Source organism: Dendropsophus ebraccatus, chromosome 2 (genome assembly GCF_027789765.1).
Source record: "Dendropsophus ebraccatus isolate aDenEbr1 chromosome 2, aDenEbr1.pat, whole genome shotgun sequence".
Classification (NCBI taxonomy): Eukaryota; Metazoa; Chordata; class Amphibia; order Anura; family Hylidae; genus Dendropsophus; species Dendropsophus ebraccatus.
In genome coordinates, this window is record NC_091455.1 from 157,725,560 (window position 1) to 157,742,532 (window position 16,973).

The 16,973-nt window shown below is 40.3% G+C and overlaps 1 protein-coding gene across 1 annotated transcript in view; it reads left to right on the top strand.

Moving 5' to 3' along the window:
* ANKRD33B (ankyrin repeat domain 33B) overlaps positions 1 to 15,470 on the top strand; it is an 89,919-nt gene extending 74,449 nt beyond the window's left edge. Inside the window, exons 3-5 of the mRNA XM_069960379.1 lie at positions 2,886 to 3,015; positions 9,538 to 9,678; positions 14,592 to 15,470. Of these exons, the coding sequence (XP_069816480.1) occupies positions 2,886 to 3,015; positions 9,538 to 9,678; positions 14,592 to 15,442 (1,122 nt within the window). The 3' untranslated portion in view covers positions 15,443 to 15,470. The remainder of the gene's footprint in view (positions 1 to 2,885; positions 3,016 to 9,537; positions 9,679 to 14,591) is intronic.
* Positions 15,471 to 16,973: the final 1,503 nt, after the last annotated feature.

Genomic DNA, 16,973 nt, shown 5'->3' on the forward strand with positions numbered 1-16,973 from the left:
ACCGCCCACATTATAATCCGCCACTGAACACAGTGACACCTATTGGCAGGAGCAGCATACTACAACCTTCAGTCTCAGAGCATACATACACTTAGTACTGACCTATACATGCTATACAGAAGCAATGGACACCCTCTCTGGGACACTGCACTACTATTGCAGGAAGATAAAATCTTTCCCATTGGTACTGCTGTTTAGGAATAAAGGAAAGGAATGAATTTTCAATGACATGTTGCCAGTAGTGGATTATAATAGGGGCGTTTCGGGCGGCAGCCTGGGGCCCTGAGCTCCTGGGGGGCCCATGACCACCCAAAAAGACTTATACTTTCAGTGGTGTACTGTCTCCTGGCTACACTTCCGCCATGATTTGCAAAAAAAATCACAGTTTTTTATGGCAATTTCACAAAATTGCACAAATTAGGACATCATGACATTATCTATACTGTACTATGAAAGCAAGGCTAGTGCCGTCATAGTAACAGTGGGGTGGGGGGGCCCAGGCTTGGTGAACAGCCCGGGGCCTATGGTAAAGTTAATCCGCCCCTGCATGTTGCACTTCATCACTGCTTTTTTTGTATCTGTGTGGCCCAATTTGATGTAGTTTGGTGTGCAATACTTTCCAAGGAAATTCTCATTAACATACCAGCTAGGCCGCCAGTTAGGCGGGCGCTCCGGCAGACAGACTGCACTAAGAAATTTCTATTCATAAGTTAAGTGTGCTGTTTGTCTGCCGGAGCACCGCCCCAGCTGGCTGAGAGTGATGCGCCCTGTGCAACTGCACAGATCGCACACCCCTAAAGCCAGCATTGCCTAGATGGCAACCTCAGTAGCATACTGCTTTGGCTGCTGCTGGTTGCTAAAGTACCTGTTAGAGATCTTTGTGCCTTCCCCTCTCCTGGCCTCCGTCAGGCTCTGTAATTAACTGTGACTTCACACAAAAAAAGTGAAAGTAATAATGAAAAAATGTTTTAAAAAAATGACAACCAATCATCAGAGCTTCCCATAGCGCACAGTGAAGCGAGCGACCGGAGCCGCTCGCTTCACTGTGTGAACTGACAGGGCTTTCTGCAGCCGGAATTCACTGAATTCCGGCTGCAGAAAACTGACATATCAGTTATTTGCGGCCCCATATGGGATCCCGGCCGGAGTGTATACGATGTGTATACGCTCCAGCCGGGATTCCATTGAAAGTACGCCACCACGCCAAAAGTACGGCCGTTGTTGCCATTGGAACATAGCCTAAAACTTTTTTAAACTAACCCTCCGAAGTCCTTCGCAAAAAAAAAAGCCACCATACAGTCACGTTAAAGGACAAGTGCAGCACTAAATAAAATAAAAAAGCCCATCTCTGTTTGAATTTTCATCTGTTTGTGAACCCTTGGGCTGATGTGTCAAAAGTTATTGGTTATTACTTAAAGGGGTAGTGCGGCGCCTAACAATTATTCACTAAATAACACACATTACAAAGTTATACAACTTTGTAATGTATGTTATGTTAGTGAATCGCCCCTTCCCCGTGTTTCCCCCCACCCACACCAGACCCGGAAGTGTAGTGCTCTATACATACCTGCTTCTTGCCGACCCCCGTCCGCCATCTTGTGCCAATGACGTCATCTTCGGACAGACGGCAGAACCGCTCCGACCGTCCCTAGTGCCGGCCGGCCAGTGTGACGATATTCCCCCTCTCTGTGACACGCTTCCATTACAATTAAAAGGGCAGCATCACCAAGGGGAGGAGATATCGTCACACTGGGGGGGTGCTGGGCCCGCCTTAAGTGCATAGAGCCCAGCTGGTGCATATACCTGATGGTAGATTTGCTTTGACAGAAACTTTGTAAGCAGATTTTACAGCCTCTGCAGGCAGCATCCAGATATGTCTAGGTGTGGCCAGTCTGTAATAATCCCACTAAAGTTCTGCAACTTCAATGAAATGCAAGAACTCATGCCTTTGCTGGCCTGTAAATAACATAACAGCATATACAGTATACTATAAATATATCTTATATGTAAAACTCAAAAAAACACTCAAACAGAAGATTTCAGAAAAAAGGTATGTGATAGGAAAATTTCAAGGTGATTTTCGGGATCGGCAGCTTAAATTACATAAGAAAAAAAAAAGTTTTCAGGAAGCAAATCTTTGTTATCATGTGTTATCAGTAAAAAGAAAAAAAATAACAATAATAACACATTCACTTTAAAGCGACTCTGTGCCCACAATCTCGCCCCCCCCCCCCCCCAAACCACTTGTACCATCTGATGTGCTTTTAATCCAAGATCTGTCCTGGGGTCCATTCGGCAGGTGATGCAGTTTTTGGCGGTGCAGGCCTAGGGCACAGACACTCTAGGCTGCACCAATTTGACACAGGGCTGCAAGTTTAAAAGTTGTTTTTTTAGGACAATAACTGCATCACCTGCCGAACAGACCCCAGAACAGATCTTAGATTAAAAGCAGCTATCTGAAGGTACAAGCGGTTGGGGGGGCAGATTGTGGGTACAGAGTCTCTTTATTCTATAACAGAACAGCTGTTATTGAGGAAATCAGACCCTCCATATTAAATAGTCATTAAGTATGTTTGATGTCTATTTAGGCTATGTTCACACGTATATTTTACAACGGCCGTGATTATTACGAGAATATATGTTACATAGCTGTCTATGGAATCCCGGCCGGAGCGTATACACGTAGTACGCAAAGAACTGACATGTCAGTGCACACTATGGAGTACTGCAGTACCGGCCGGGATGACTTTTACAGAGACCGGACGTTCCGTGACCCGCCCGGTCTCATATGCAGTGTGCACATGGCCTTAGACTGTAATGATGGTGTATAGGGTATCATTAGTGAATTGGACTTTAACATTGTTCTTATTCTACTTATTCTACAGACTGGACTTCTTGTTGCATGTTATCAAGGTTATGTGGATATTGTTATAGCTCTGTCACAATGTCCTCATATTGATGTGAACTGGCAAGACAATGATGGGAACACCGCTCTTATAACAGCTTCACAAGCAGGTGATCATTTTTTATTTATTACTAACTTGAATCTTAATTCATAATCTCCCTTGAACCTGATGTTTAACATGTTGAATCTAGCTGGAACCAAAATATGTTATCTTCTCAATTTCCACTGATTCCAACTGATCGAATTTCTATTGCTCATATTGTGTTTCTCAAACCTTTCTAAGCCTATTATACCTTAATCATGAAAAGTTAATCCAAGTACCAAAGCTATGCTCCCAGGGGCCTGGTGCAAGAGGTCAACTTGCGCCCCAACAAAAGTGCCAATTATTTTTTAACTTTTTTATTGAAAAAATTGGGGGTGATTTTAGTTTTCACTATGGGTTGTATTTATTTATATTTTTAATTTTTTATACCCTTTTTTTAGTTGATTGCTCATACAGATCAGTGCAGTACATTTGAGCTGCATTGATTGATTAGTTTGTGACTCTATTGGTACAGCCTGCTGCTGCCTTGCCAAGCATGTTGTAATTGATTAACACAGGAATCACATCACAACATGCTTGTCATGGTAGCAAGAGCCTAGGGAAGCCTACCAGGCCTGCCACGATTTTGTAACAACGGTTCTGAAGTGCTGCCGCAACTGAATTTATGCTGTGGAAAGGGCCAAAAGCAAACTGCTTCATTCAATGCGCAATTCCCGTGCTGATACAACATATGGTTGCTGAGCTGTAATAAGTCAGAATAGCCACTACATAGTGAAAAAAGCCATTTGCTTCTGGACACATTCACAGTGCAGATTCACCTGCAACAGCCCTGCAGAGCAGCTGATCAGTGGGTTTTTGGCATCATGATCACATACTAATAGCAATGGGGACATTTGTATTTATGTACATGTAACATTTTTTACTACTTTACTCTAAGGGTGGTATTACACGGAACGATTATCGTTCGAAAAATCGTTAAATCGTTCGGATTTGAACGATAATCATTTTGTGTAATAGCAGGCAACGATTAAACGACCAACGAGAAATCGTTGATCGTTTAATAGGATCCAGACTTATTTTTATCGTTTGATCGTTCGCTCATCGTTCGCACATCGTTCGGTGGAATAAGAATTCACAGCTGAAACGTACGCAATAGCGACGACTAAACGACCGCAAGAACGATCATAAATAACGATCATCGTTATGTCACAGGACCAAACCCAAGGGGCCCCCAAAAATGCATCAGGCACCACAGGTGGAGAAAGCTGCCACCAAACGACACAAGTGTGAACAACAGCTGAACAAGCTTTCGTGTTAACCATGGGTGCGATGTGCAGCCATTTCTGTCTTTTTGGCTTGTGCAAGGCCTTCTAGTGGGCCCGGTCATCATGGCGACTGCTGTGACTGCTGTAGTATTATATGTAGTAGTATATATATGTACAAGCATAAATTTTAACACATCTCTACTAATGGGGTACTAAGGTATCAACATTTTTATTTAATTAAAACAATTACCCCAAGATATATAACTTACCAATGGTGCATTTGGCTTTGGCTCCAAAGATCTGTCAGATAAATCTCTCTGTGTAAATGCACCATAATATAGTATTATCACTAAATGTACTGGCTTCATTGTGCTTTTGCTTCACCCTGGACAGGAAATGGACAGGAAGTACATGCTACAAAATAAATTGCTTCCTGCTCTCTGGATCCTCTCCCTTTTTTTAGAGAGAACGCATCATCCTCTGATGTCACAGGAGACTTGGATGGATCTTGTGTCTGAGCGCTAGTCCACCACTTAGTGATGTCACCGTCTCTTACCTGCCTATCCAGCAAACATGATCGCTTAGGAAGAGTGAGGTGTGTTTACAGCATTTAATGTCTTGTGCCAAGAGTTGCCAAGACAGAAGAGCAGACAGGAAATCTCGTAATGATCATTATTTGTGACCATCAATACTACGAGACAGTCACCTTTCTCTGCTATGATCCCATAGTGGTAACATAGCCTTAGGGTATGTGCACACCACAGATTTCGAACGGAGAACTTCGAGCAGATCCCAATGTGCGACTCAGTTGAAACTCCGCCCATCCCATAAAAAAGTCCAGGCAAAGCTATTTTTGAACAAGTGGCGGGGAATGGGAGAATAAAAATAATAACATGCTTTTATCTCCCCAGCTCCAGCGCTGGTGGACGCATACTGGTGGAGCGGTCCCGGGTGCCTGTTAGAATGTGAAGATATTGAGGGAGGGATTTATCAACACAGCATACCTGTACATCAAACAGATGGAGGCAGCCAGCTCACCTGGGTAGTGCACGACCAGAGGACCTTCAAATACTAAGTACACGAATATGTAAAAACTTGTGGAAGTCAGCACTTGGTAGTAGAAGTCCATTTATTGATAATCCTTATTAAAAATCATAGTAACAAAGTCCATAGAAAAAACATTTCTGCCCATTCTAATGCACTCGCCTACAGGGAGACTGCGAACTGTGTGCCTGGGATGGCACAAGTCTGCTTGTGTTACCTGGAGAGTGTTACCCGCAGTGGACTTCCTGTAGTTAGTGGTGTTAATCTTGTTAGTATGGGCAGACAATTTAATATCCAGAAAGGCGATTTCACTTTTTTGCCACTCATAGGTAAAACGCAAAGCAAACTGTTGCTGCAGTAGGACATAAATTTGTGGATTGTACAAAACGAAAAAATGAAAGATAGGCTAAGGGAACACATTTATTTAGCTACACATACTAATGTCAGAAATGCCTTTAATGTTTGAAAAACCTTTTTCCTCCTTTCATGCAGGAGATGTGTCTGCATTAACAGTTACTGGCATAGATAGATAGAAGACAAAAGTTGCTTAATCGGGAAGGGTATTGGATACTCATATTAGCCACATCTTTTCCTAATGGCTTAAATCATAGACTGGACCTTTTACTTAATTACTTAATTTATATTTTTATACTATAATAGTTTTTGTAATTGCAATTGTATTTTATGTTTTTTTTTTTTATGATTTGTATATATGTAAGTAAGTGTCTGTCTACCTAAACGGGCAATTAGTCGACAGGTGAGGGGAAGAGGGGAGGTCTTTATTCCCACATATATTTCCTGTTCAGACTATGTACACACTATCTATGATTAAGGGCTGGTAAGGCCAGAAATGAGTGTTTATTCTATGGACTTTGTTACCATGATTTTTAATAAGGATTATCAATAAATGGACTTTTACTAGCAAGTGTTGACTTCCACAAGTTTTCCATATACCTGTACATCAGTCTTACATAAATTCCTGTCCCCATGCCCCATGCCTGATATACTAAAAAGAGCAAGCCTCTCAGTAAATCCGGTGGCTGACACACAGCAGGCACAGAAATCCATGCCTGCTTCAAAGCAAACATAAACTTCTGCCAGGCGTAAACTATGATCAAACAGGAGCGGGAGGAGAGTATATCACCTCCCTACCTATCCAAAAAAAAGGCACAGATTTTTTTGCAAACTTTTTTTTAATAAATTCCCCTCCTTGTGTTTGAACAGTAAGGCCCAAATTGGTTTGGTTAATGATTGTGCATACACACTGGAAAACCCCGCGGACCCCACCCTTTAGAGAATCGGTTGATGTATTTGAAAATTATATGGATGACGGAATTGATGTTGAATATTCTCATTTGAAGACAAATGCTTTAAGTCCTGGCAACCCTGGCTTATGTAGAAGGGATCCAGCTGATTCTGTTTATTGCTTCATTCTAATAACATAAAATAATGGTAATGCCCCAAATAGCTTCCTCTCTTGTTCCTAAACATTTTTTCTTCTTTTTTTTCTTCCTCTTCCTCGCCCCAGTTGAGTCCTACTTTCCTTTGCCTCTATCCCATGATCCCCCTGAGCTTCTTGTGTTGATCTTCACTAAAATAATTTCTTGCATATTTGAATTTTTACTGTTTCCCAGGGAGAGAAATCTCTGTTGTATACTGTTCATTTCTCTGTTCTAAGAAAAAAGTTATTAAATCATAAATTTAAAATTCCAATGAAATAATTCTAAGGTACTAACACATTAGATGATTAATAAACATAGTTGCAAGAAAAAGGAAATGAACCTTTTTGGGCTATCTGGATTTCTGCATTGATTACTAATTAAAAGAGGGCCCGCATTTTATTAGAAATAAATGAAGAAAATCCAGGTAATTCCTAAATTATTTGTTACTTTGTCATTCACGATAGCAGAGCTAGAGGTACAAGTCACCAGCCCTACACAGTTAACAGGGTTGTCTCCATTCACTGTGGGCACTGAACAGCTAATTGTCACAGGTGCTGGGTGTCTGCACCCAGCCGATCAGTGACAGATGAGCTATCCTGTTACGTTACATTACCATTGTATTTTGACTGGAAAACCTCTTTAAATTGGTTATCCAGGTAGGGAAGGTTTTTATATAGTGTTGCAAGTATATAGAAAATAAAGAAAGCACCGGGGGCTGACATAGCTCATTGTCTCTGGCACTGCCCAGTTATACAAACCTTTTGGAAAACAGTGGAGAGATTCGCGGGGTCACACCTTGTATCTTTTGTACCCTATGAGGCCCTGTGGGGGATTTTTGGCTGGATAGATCAAGTTAAATATAACTGTGACTGGGGAGCGAGTAAGCTCCTACATCTTTTGGCTGCAGCGGCACGCAAAGCCATTTTACAAGTTTGGAAGTCCCCACACCCTCCCTCTCGTAGATTATTCTTGGATAAACTACTATTTCTGTTTAGAATGGATTGGATGGAGGCATCCATCCTCAAAGAACGTAGGGTGGAAAAATTCTTTAAAGTTTGGGAAACTTTCATTCCTACATTGCCTCTCTGAATTCAGGACAAAATTAGACATACCTTCCAAAACACAACGTGGTATCTTACCAGACAACTAGCAGACGACCCACCGATCTAATACAATTTCGTGGGACCGCACTGGAAATCTAGCCACTTTCAAGGGCATCTTCAGGAGCATGCGGAGATCCACGGGCATTCCCCTCCCCCCCCCCCCCTTCTTCCCTTGTCTTTCCTAATACCTTAATGTTATTGTATTACCAAGCTTCAGCAATCGCAAAAGACTTTTCCATGTTGAACTTACCCGATGCAATTGCTGATATTCATAGTATTCTGTTCGTGTATCACCTATGTGCCTTCTTATGCTTCTTACATACCTGTCTACATGTAAGTTCTGGTTATGCTGAAGTCTTGAATAAAAAACTATTTAAAGAGAAAATAAAGAAGCTATGCTTACCTCTCTGCACTCCCCCGGTGTCCTCCTCTGGGTCCCTAAGTCCCCCACTGAATGATCCTGACTCCACCTCTGAAATGTACTGATCTCAGTGGTGACAACTTGCTTAGCCAATCACTGAATTGGGACAGCACCTCGGCCAGTGATTGGATGAGTGGCCGCGGAATTGCGCCGTGTTTGCTCAGTGTGAACCAGCCCTAAGGGCAGCAATTCTGCTGTGATAGGCAGAATGAAATAAAATTAGGGTGACGTAGGGAGACATTTTAGTTCTGACATCAAAGTCATATATTTCAAGATAGTCACCTGACAATTCTGTGCAATTCTCTACATATACATCCTTGTCTATTGATGGTATTCGGCAGAAACTCTCTATGTTTTATTTTCACTGAGGTTATATTTTATGACATTACATAATTAAATATTTGGGATTGGTTTGCACAATTATTTTTTCTATATTTTTGCAATAATATATAAAATCTTTTCACTTGCTGGGTAACCCCTCTAATTGTTCCAACAGTGCAACATAAAATAATTGTAAGTGTAATAAGTGTAGTTTGATAATATACATAATGTAATTTTGTTTACAAGACATATGTAACACAGCAATTTAGACTATAATTACTATTTGCTACAAAAAAGCAGTCTGACAATTTGTTTTTGTTTGTTATTTAGAGGGGTATCCGGTTAGGTAAAATATATGTTAAATCATCCCTCCTTCTGGAGACTAACAATTCCACTGCATACATGTCATTACCTTTCCTGTCCCTCTCTCATTTCTGAGCTGATTTATCTGCTGAAGACACAAAAAACTATGTGAGTCTTTCTCTATGCCCCCCCCCCCCCCGGTCCCTTCTTTTGCTACAAAGTTGCAGACAGGGAAAGGGTTTAAATCATCCGTCTCAGGGAGGGGCAGGAAGGGGTTAAAAGGATAGATAGACTGAACAACTCAGATGCTGTTTTCTATGTCTTTAGCAGGATCAGAAATGAGGAAAGGAGGCAAAAAAGGTAATGACCACAAGGGGGATGATTGAACAAATATTTTACCTAACCAGAAAACCCCTTTAACTCCATATTTTTGCATCTTAAAGAGAACTAATCAGCACATTTGTGCTGACTGAGCCCCCAAAACAGCTACATGCACCTCGCATGCACCTTTCATAAAATACCAATGTTGCTCAAAAACACGCCATGGAGGTTTGTTTGTTTTTTTTAGCATTTAAGGCTGTGTGAAACCAGCCTTTCATTCTGTTATCAACATAGTAATTAAATGTTGTTTCAGTTTATATAATAGTTATATAGATGCCATTCCCTGAATGCCTATATTTAACGTTTCAGGACATATAACAATCACAAACTATTTGCTGAATTATTATTCTGACCTGGACCTTGAGAAGAGAAATATTCATGGATTTACAGCATTAATGAAAGCATCAATTCAAGGCAGAACAGACTGTGTTCGAGCTTTAATGTTAGCTGGTAAGTGTATTTGTGCTTTAATGCTATTGCGGTGAATATATATTTGTAAGGCTGCATTTGTAAGGATGTATCAACATCGCCACAGCACTGTAATGACAGAGCCGTGGCGATTCAAAGAGTTCCCCCGCTGCCGTCATGATGTTGCAACATCATGCAGTCCGGGAAAACATTCCAGGCCTTGCATTTAATGTCCATGTCGTCCGCGTTTCATGGACAGAACACAGGACGTGTAAATGCAGCCTAAGTGTACTTGCTATACTTTCTGATGATTCAATTTACAGTCTTGGTCCGTTTTTGTAGGAATTGCTCTACTTTCTGTTGAAAAAATCACTTTGATTAAATTGCTGGACAACCTAAAAATACTTTTGTTACCATGTTTTGTTTTCTTGGCTACCCAATGTACAGCAAACTTTGAGGTAGCCATTTATTCTAAGGATGCATCTAACTTCTTTTCCCTGCATATTCCATAAATGTTAGATCTGATTCATATCTGAAGAATTTGGAGGCCAAGTCATGACTTTAACTTCATGTCATACTCTTCAAATAATTTGGTATTTGGTAACCTAAACAACAAGCTGTTAACAAGAGGAGGGAAAGAGTGTGCATATAAGGAGGAGGAGGGGGAGGCAGATTTGCTAAATGGATGTACCAACAGTTGCAACATTTTTATGATTTTTGGCAGTTTGCACCATTCAAACAAGGGGGCGTGGGGGGCAACTGTGAATCTGCTGAAGTCTATGCCAGATATGAACTGACATAGATTCCTGTGAGGGCACACCAAGAGCACTGATACATTGGAATTTATGTAAAGATGTGTGCCTCTAAATAAATCCAGCATGTTCATATACTGCCTGTGGATTAGGGAATCTGTCAGTTCCCAGTACTTACCTGAAGTGCTGACAGTGTGATTTAGTTGGCAGTCCCCTTGTTAGCACGGTATTTTTTGGTAATTTGTCCGTAAAGTCAAAGAGGAATTATGCCTCAGCATTTGTGCCACACTCTGGCACGCCACTCCTTCCTCCTCCCTCTCCTTTATGAATAATCAGTGCTGCCTCACCTCTTGCTCTCTCAGCTGTCAGCCAGTGTCTTTGATTGCAGATCAGTCCTCTGTAAGCAGTAAAACACTTATGCTGTGTTTACACAGAACGATAATTCGCCCAATCGAACGATTAACGATTTCGAAATAACAATGTGTTTTTTATATCGGTTAGCATTTAGACAGATCGATATATTGTTTGGAAAAATTGTTATTGCGTTTTAAGATCACTTAAGCCTATCTCACACATAGGGTGAATAGGTGAACGACCAACGACGATTTGAGAACATGTTAAAACATCAAAATGAATGATTTCCCGCTCGTCGCTTGATCGTTTGCTGTGTGTACACAAGCTGATTCAAAAATCTGTCAGATAAATCTCTCTGTGTAAAGGCACCCTTAGATATAGTTGAATCCCTAATGGTGTGTTTAGACAGAGAGATTTATCTGACAGAATTTTGAAGCCAAAGCAAGGAATGAATTTTAAAAGAGGAGAAATCTCAGTCTTTCCTTTGTGACCTGTTTACTTTTTATAGTTTGTTCCTGGCTCTGGCTTAAACAATCTGTCAGATAAATCTCTCTGTCTAAACACACCAAAATGGTGCATTTACACGGACAGATTTATCTGACAGGTTCTTGAAACCAAAGCCAGGAATGGATCTGAAAAGAGGAGAAATCAGTCTTTTCTTTATGACCTGTTCTCTGTTTATAGTCTGTTCCTGGTTTTGGCTTCAGAAATCTGTCAGATAAATCTGTCTGTGTAAACGCACCATTAGCCCAAATGTGTTGGAGCTGTAGTCTAGGGGAGACCTGTCTAGAGCCCACCAGATGTTCATTCTTTGGTTAAATTAATTTTTTAATACAATGATGAGAAGAAAAATAAATAAATATATAGTTATATGTTATATGTTATATATATATATATTATAGTTATGTACAGCCAGGGACCGCACGTATTAGCCGCCACAAATGATGACCGCACCCAGCTAATTATCCAGTTAGATGCACCTGTCAAAGCTGACAGCTGCATCTAAATAGCTGTTATAGCACCATCCCTGGTGTCTAGTGGGTAAGATCGCCTTATTCCCCCCCTCCCCCCGCGGAGGAGCGAACCTTTCTTCCTACCTGACCGGGCCTCAGAGTCTGAATGGCGCTGATCCCGGCTCGGTAATAGACTGTTTCCAGCTCCAGCAGCAATCTTTTACTGATCTCATGGATCAGTGTATTATAAATATACTACACTGATCTCTATAAGAGATCAGGGTAGTAATAATAAAAGTCCCCCAGGGGGGACTAAAAGTTAAAGTAGGAGAAATTTTTTTTTTAATCAATAAAAAATCCCCTCCCCTAATTAAAGTCTGAACATATAAAAAAAATGACACCTCACACAGCCCCATAGACTTTTATAAAAATAAATGCGTTATAAGGATGGTAATAGAGCAATCTGAAGAACTTTTCTTTTTTTTAAAAGAATTGTTCAGCTGAGGAATAGGAGATAATCTGCCTGGAGCATTCCTAATGATGAGGAGGGCGGGGAGGAGGGACATAGACATTCTAAGCCCCGGCCGTTGGGCACACGGCTGCCAGTTTAAAAGTTGTTCTTTAGGACAATAACTGCATCACCTGCTGAACGGACCCCAGGACAGATTTTGGATTTAAAGCAGCTATCTGAAGGTACAAACGGTTTGAAAGGGGTCAGATTGTGGGTACAGAGTGGCTTTAAGGAGAAGAAGCAAGTTTGATTAATGTATATATCTGCAAAAATATTTAACTTGATGAGCTCTGCAAATTCATACTATATTATTTGAGATTAGAGAAGAGCGAATTTATGGTAATAACAAAGCAAAGCTCACTGAACTTACTTACCCGAGCTTGAACTCTCCCCTCTCCAATCTTATTTTGTAGCATAATCAGTCCATAACAAAGAAACTCGCTATGTCCACCAATTTGTGTGCTGTACCCAATGAATAGTCTGTGCATTGCTGTATTTCTATGGACAATCATAGTAATTGCTTTCCTAAATTATCTCATAGCTTTTTCCTTCCTGTGCCAGATGATTCAGTCTTGTCAGTGATCTTGCCTTCTTAGCTTAACTATTAATAAATTGCATCTTGTATTAGTAATGGGAAATCTAGTTAAGGTTCTGACTCTGGGATACTGACAAGAAGTCACTAGAAACAGATCGGTTCTATTGCACAGAGTGCCTTCAAGTGATATTGTCCCCCCTTTCTATATAAGTTCTCAGCACCATTCTTAAGCTTACATTCTGGATTTCATATCTTACTGTTTAAAGGATATCTTTGTGGTCTCTTCCCTCAAAAATCCATGTCATTGTTGGTGGACAGTGCCGTAGAGGCTTAATGGTTGTGGTGCCCCATATTTCCGCCCACAACAACACTGTAGGTTCCGCCCCTCCGTGACATCATTGCTGCTCCCTGCTTGGATGAGATATTATTTTGGTAAAATTATCACATTTCATTAGTTACTATTTTTGTGAATGCAATCACTTACAGCAAGCTCAGGCTGAAATTACACTTTTCAGTTTTTTGGAAAACTTTCACTGCAGTTTTTGTGCCAAAACCATAAGTAGATTAAAATGGGATGGAAAGTATAGAGTGAGGACTTGTACTTCTCTTTCCTATTGTATCCTATTTGGGTTTAGGCACAAAACCTGCAGAGGCAGTTTTCCAAAAAACTGCTGTGTGTGTTTCCAGCCTCATAGTACTCATTGAAATCTGAGTATTTTAAATGTACCTGTCGTTTGAAAAACTTTTGCCATGACATACAGACATGTCAAAAGTTTTATTAGGTGTGGGTCTGACCCGTACCGATCATGAGAACGATCGGTAAAACCAGAACCGGACTGGGCAGAAATGTTAGCAGCTCCTACTATTTTATGAGTATATAAATACACACTTGTGAGCTGTGTGTCTTGTTTCTAATGTACAGTATTTAGTAGGGTGTGTGTATATGTGTGTATGTATCCATTTGAACAGTACAAGCGGTATGTTAGTGCGGGTATGTTAGTGACACATGTCGTATGTAGCGGGCATGTTAGTGGCGCATGTGATATGTAGCAGGTATGTTAGTGGCACATGTTTTATGTAGCGGATTTCTTAGTGGCACATGCAGTATGCAGTGGGTATGTTAGTGTCACATTTCCTGGTACAATGTTATCACTTTTTGTTATACATTTTTCATGTCTATTATGTTTATTATTTTTCTTCAAAATTCAGCATGCTGTGGGTATCATATGTTCTATGTGTTTATTTACTATTGATATGCCTATAGGGGGGGGCATGCAAGCTGCATTTTTTTTTGCGGGGGGGGGACATTAACACACCCCAAAAAATGGTTAAAAAAATAAAAAACCATTAAAGGGATACCTCACACTTAAAAACTTTTTGATATAATGCAGTCCTTTTATAAAACATAATAGACAACTTATTCCTACTTCTCCACACTCCCTCAGTGCCCCCTTGAGGTGTCTCTGGGTCCCCTGCTGAATACTGCTGCCACTACTTCCAAGATGAACTCATCTCAGCAGTAACAGCCTGCTCATGCAATCACTGGTCACAGCGCTAACTTGTCTCAGTTAGTGATTGGATGATCAGGCTGTCAATGCTGCAATGTGTTCATCCTGGAAGTAGTGGCGGCAGCATTCAGCAGGGGACCCAGAGACACCAAGGGAACTGGGGTAGTATGGAGAAGTAGGAATAAGATGTTTATTGTGTGTATGCCTTCATGGTTGGATAGTATTCAGTGAAAGATAACAGGAAAATATATTTAATTAATTATATATGTATTATACCTGGTATTATTTTATTTCTTATAATGTCTTATTAAAGATATGTCTAATGAAAAAAACTTTTTTTAGGTGCTGACATTCAAGCAGTGGATCCGAATCGTGGCTTCACCGCCAGAGAATGGGCAAGATTTACAGGGAGATATGATACAGCCTATCTTATGCAGAGACTGATAGACAAACCATCTCCAGAACAGTTTAGTAATCAATTCCAAATGGAATGGCCTAAAATGAAAGAACTCCTTGCCAAGGCTGCAGAACCAAAATCATGTGCACAGAAAATTTCAGAATGTTTTAAATCAGCATTTACTTTTAATTATTTTAATGACCCTGAGGAGGATGGTGTGCTTGATCACATGGTAAAAATCACAACAAGCATCAACAGTCCATTTGTTGCAATTAGTTGCAGAACAGTGTGCCCTGATAGTCCACCATGTGTTGGGAAACGTAGGTACTCCGTGCAGGAGATTCTCAGAAAACAGAGAGCAAATGAAAGCAGAGTTTTAGACAAAAATCGCACAAAGTCTTATGAAAAACTTTTCAATAATGCAACAGTTACTGTAATTTCCAAGAAAAAGGATAGAAGAGCTAGTCTACAACCACATTCATCACAAAGAACTGATGTGAAGGCTACAAGAAGAACAAGTCTTTTACCATTAAATCTACTAAGAAGAAGCAGCGTGAGACCAGGGTACATAATACCAAAAGTTCGCATCACCAAGGCTCCCACACCAACATACTATCCTGAGAAAATGAAAAGAAGTAGCTCTGCCAAGGACAAAACCTACTTAGAGATCCCAAAATGGCGCTACAAGGAGATAAAAGAAGAGAGAAAGAAAGCAGAAGAAGAGGCTCTCAGAAAACTTAAAGAAGCTGAAAAGGAGAAACAAAAAAAGATTGTTAAAAAAAGAAGTTTTACTTAATATTTGCATTTTTATCAAACCAAACTTAAAAAAAATAATACAGGTGTATTATGTATTGAAGGTGTATTAATGAATGCAATGGTGAAAACGTAGATTAGATTTTGTTAAAATAAATATAAACATGAAAAAATTGCTGTATTTACACTGTAAAATATTGGCTATAACTTTTTAATATAATGAATAATAAAATATTAAAATGATAACATGCAGTATTGTTACATATATAAAACTATGTGCTTACTGCAGAAACAACCTAGATAAACAACAATCAGATAAATGCAACAAATTTTTATTTTCATAAATTTCCTTAAAGGGAATCCGTCAGCTCCCGGGCACTACCTAAGGTGCTGACAGTGTGCTGTAGCTGGCAGCCCCCCAGTAAGCATGGTGCCTTTTTGGTAATTTTCTGTGCAGCGGATTATGTACAATCTTATGTCTCCTACTTTCACAGAGCAGTTGTTTGTGCCACACTAGTCATGCATCCTCCTCCCTCTTCATGAATAATCAATGCTGCCCGGCCTCCTGCTCGCTCAGCTGTCAAATTGCAGATCAGTCCTCTGTAGGAAGGTTATGTCTGAAAGAATCTTTCCTCTGTAATGTGTCGGAGCTGTGGTCTAGGGGTAACTTACCTGCCTAGAAACCTAGAGTCAGTTCATTCTCTGGTTCGAATCCCCTCGTGGAAATTAAATAAATGTCTTTTTTTTTCCTCAAATTGTATCGTTTTTAAGGCTATGTTCACACACACAGTATTTTTGCTCAGTATTTTGGTCAGTATTTTGCAACCAAAACCAGAAGTGGATTGGAAACACTGAAAGGCTATGTTCACACACTGTTTAAATTGAGTGGATAGCTGTCATTTAATGGCAAATAATTACTGTTTTGTTTTTTGTTTTTTTTAAAAACAACGTCCGATATTTGCCATTAAATGACGGCCATCTGCTCAATTTCAACAGTTATGAGAACATAGCCTTTCTGTGTTCTCAATCCACTACTGGTTTTGGTTGCAAAATACTGACCAAAATACTGAGCAAAATACTGTGTGTGAACATAGCCTTAAAATGATACAATAATGAGAAAAAAAAAAGACATCTATTTAATTTCCATCAGGTGATTTGAACCAGAGAATGAACTGCTGGCAGGTCCCTAGACAGATGATTTACCCCTAGACCACAGCTCCAACACATTAGGGAAGAGAGATTCTTTCAAACATAACCTTCCTACAGAGGACTAATCTGCAATCAGCTGACAGCTGAGCGAGCAGGAGGCCGGGCAGCATTGATTATTCATGAAGAGGGAGGAGGATGCATGACAAGTGTGGCACGTACAACTGCTCTTTGACATAAGATTGTACATAATCCGCTGCACGGAAAATTACCAAAAAGGCACCATGCTCACTGGGGGGCTGCCAGCTACAGCACACTGTCAGCACCTTAGGTAGTGCCCGGGAGCTGACAGATTCCCTTTAAGAAATCTGGAATGTGAAAATTTTACTAGTGTCACAAAAGCATAATATAAGTGCATTTTCCCCATC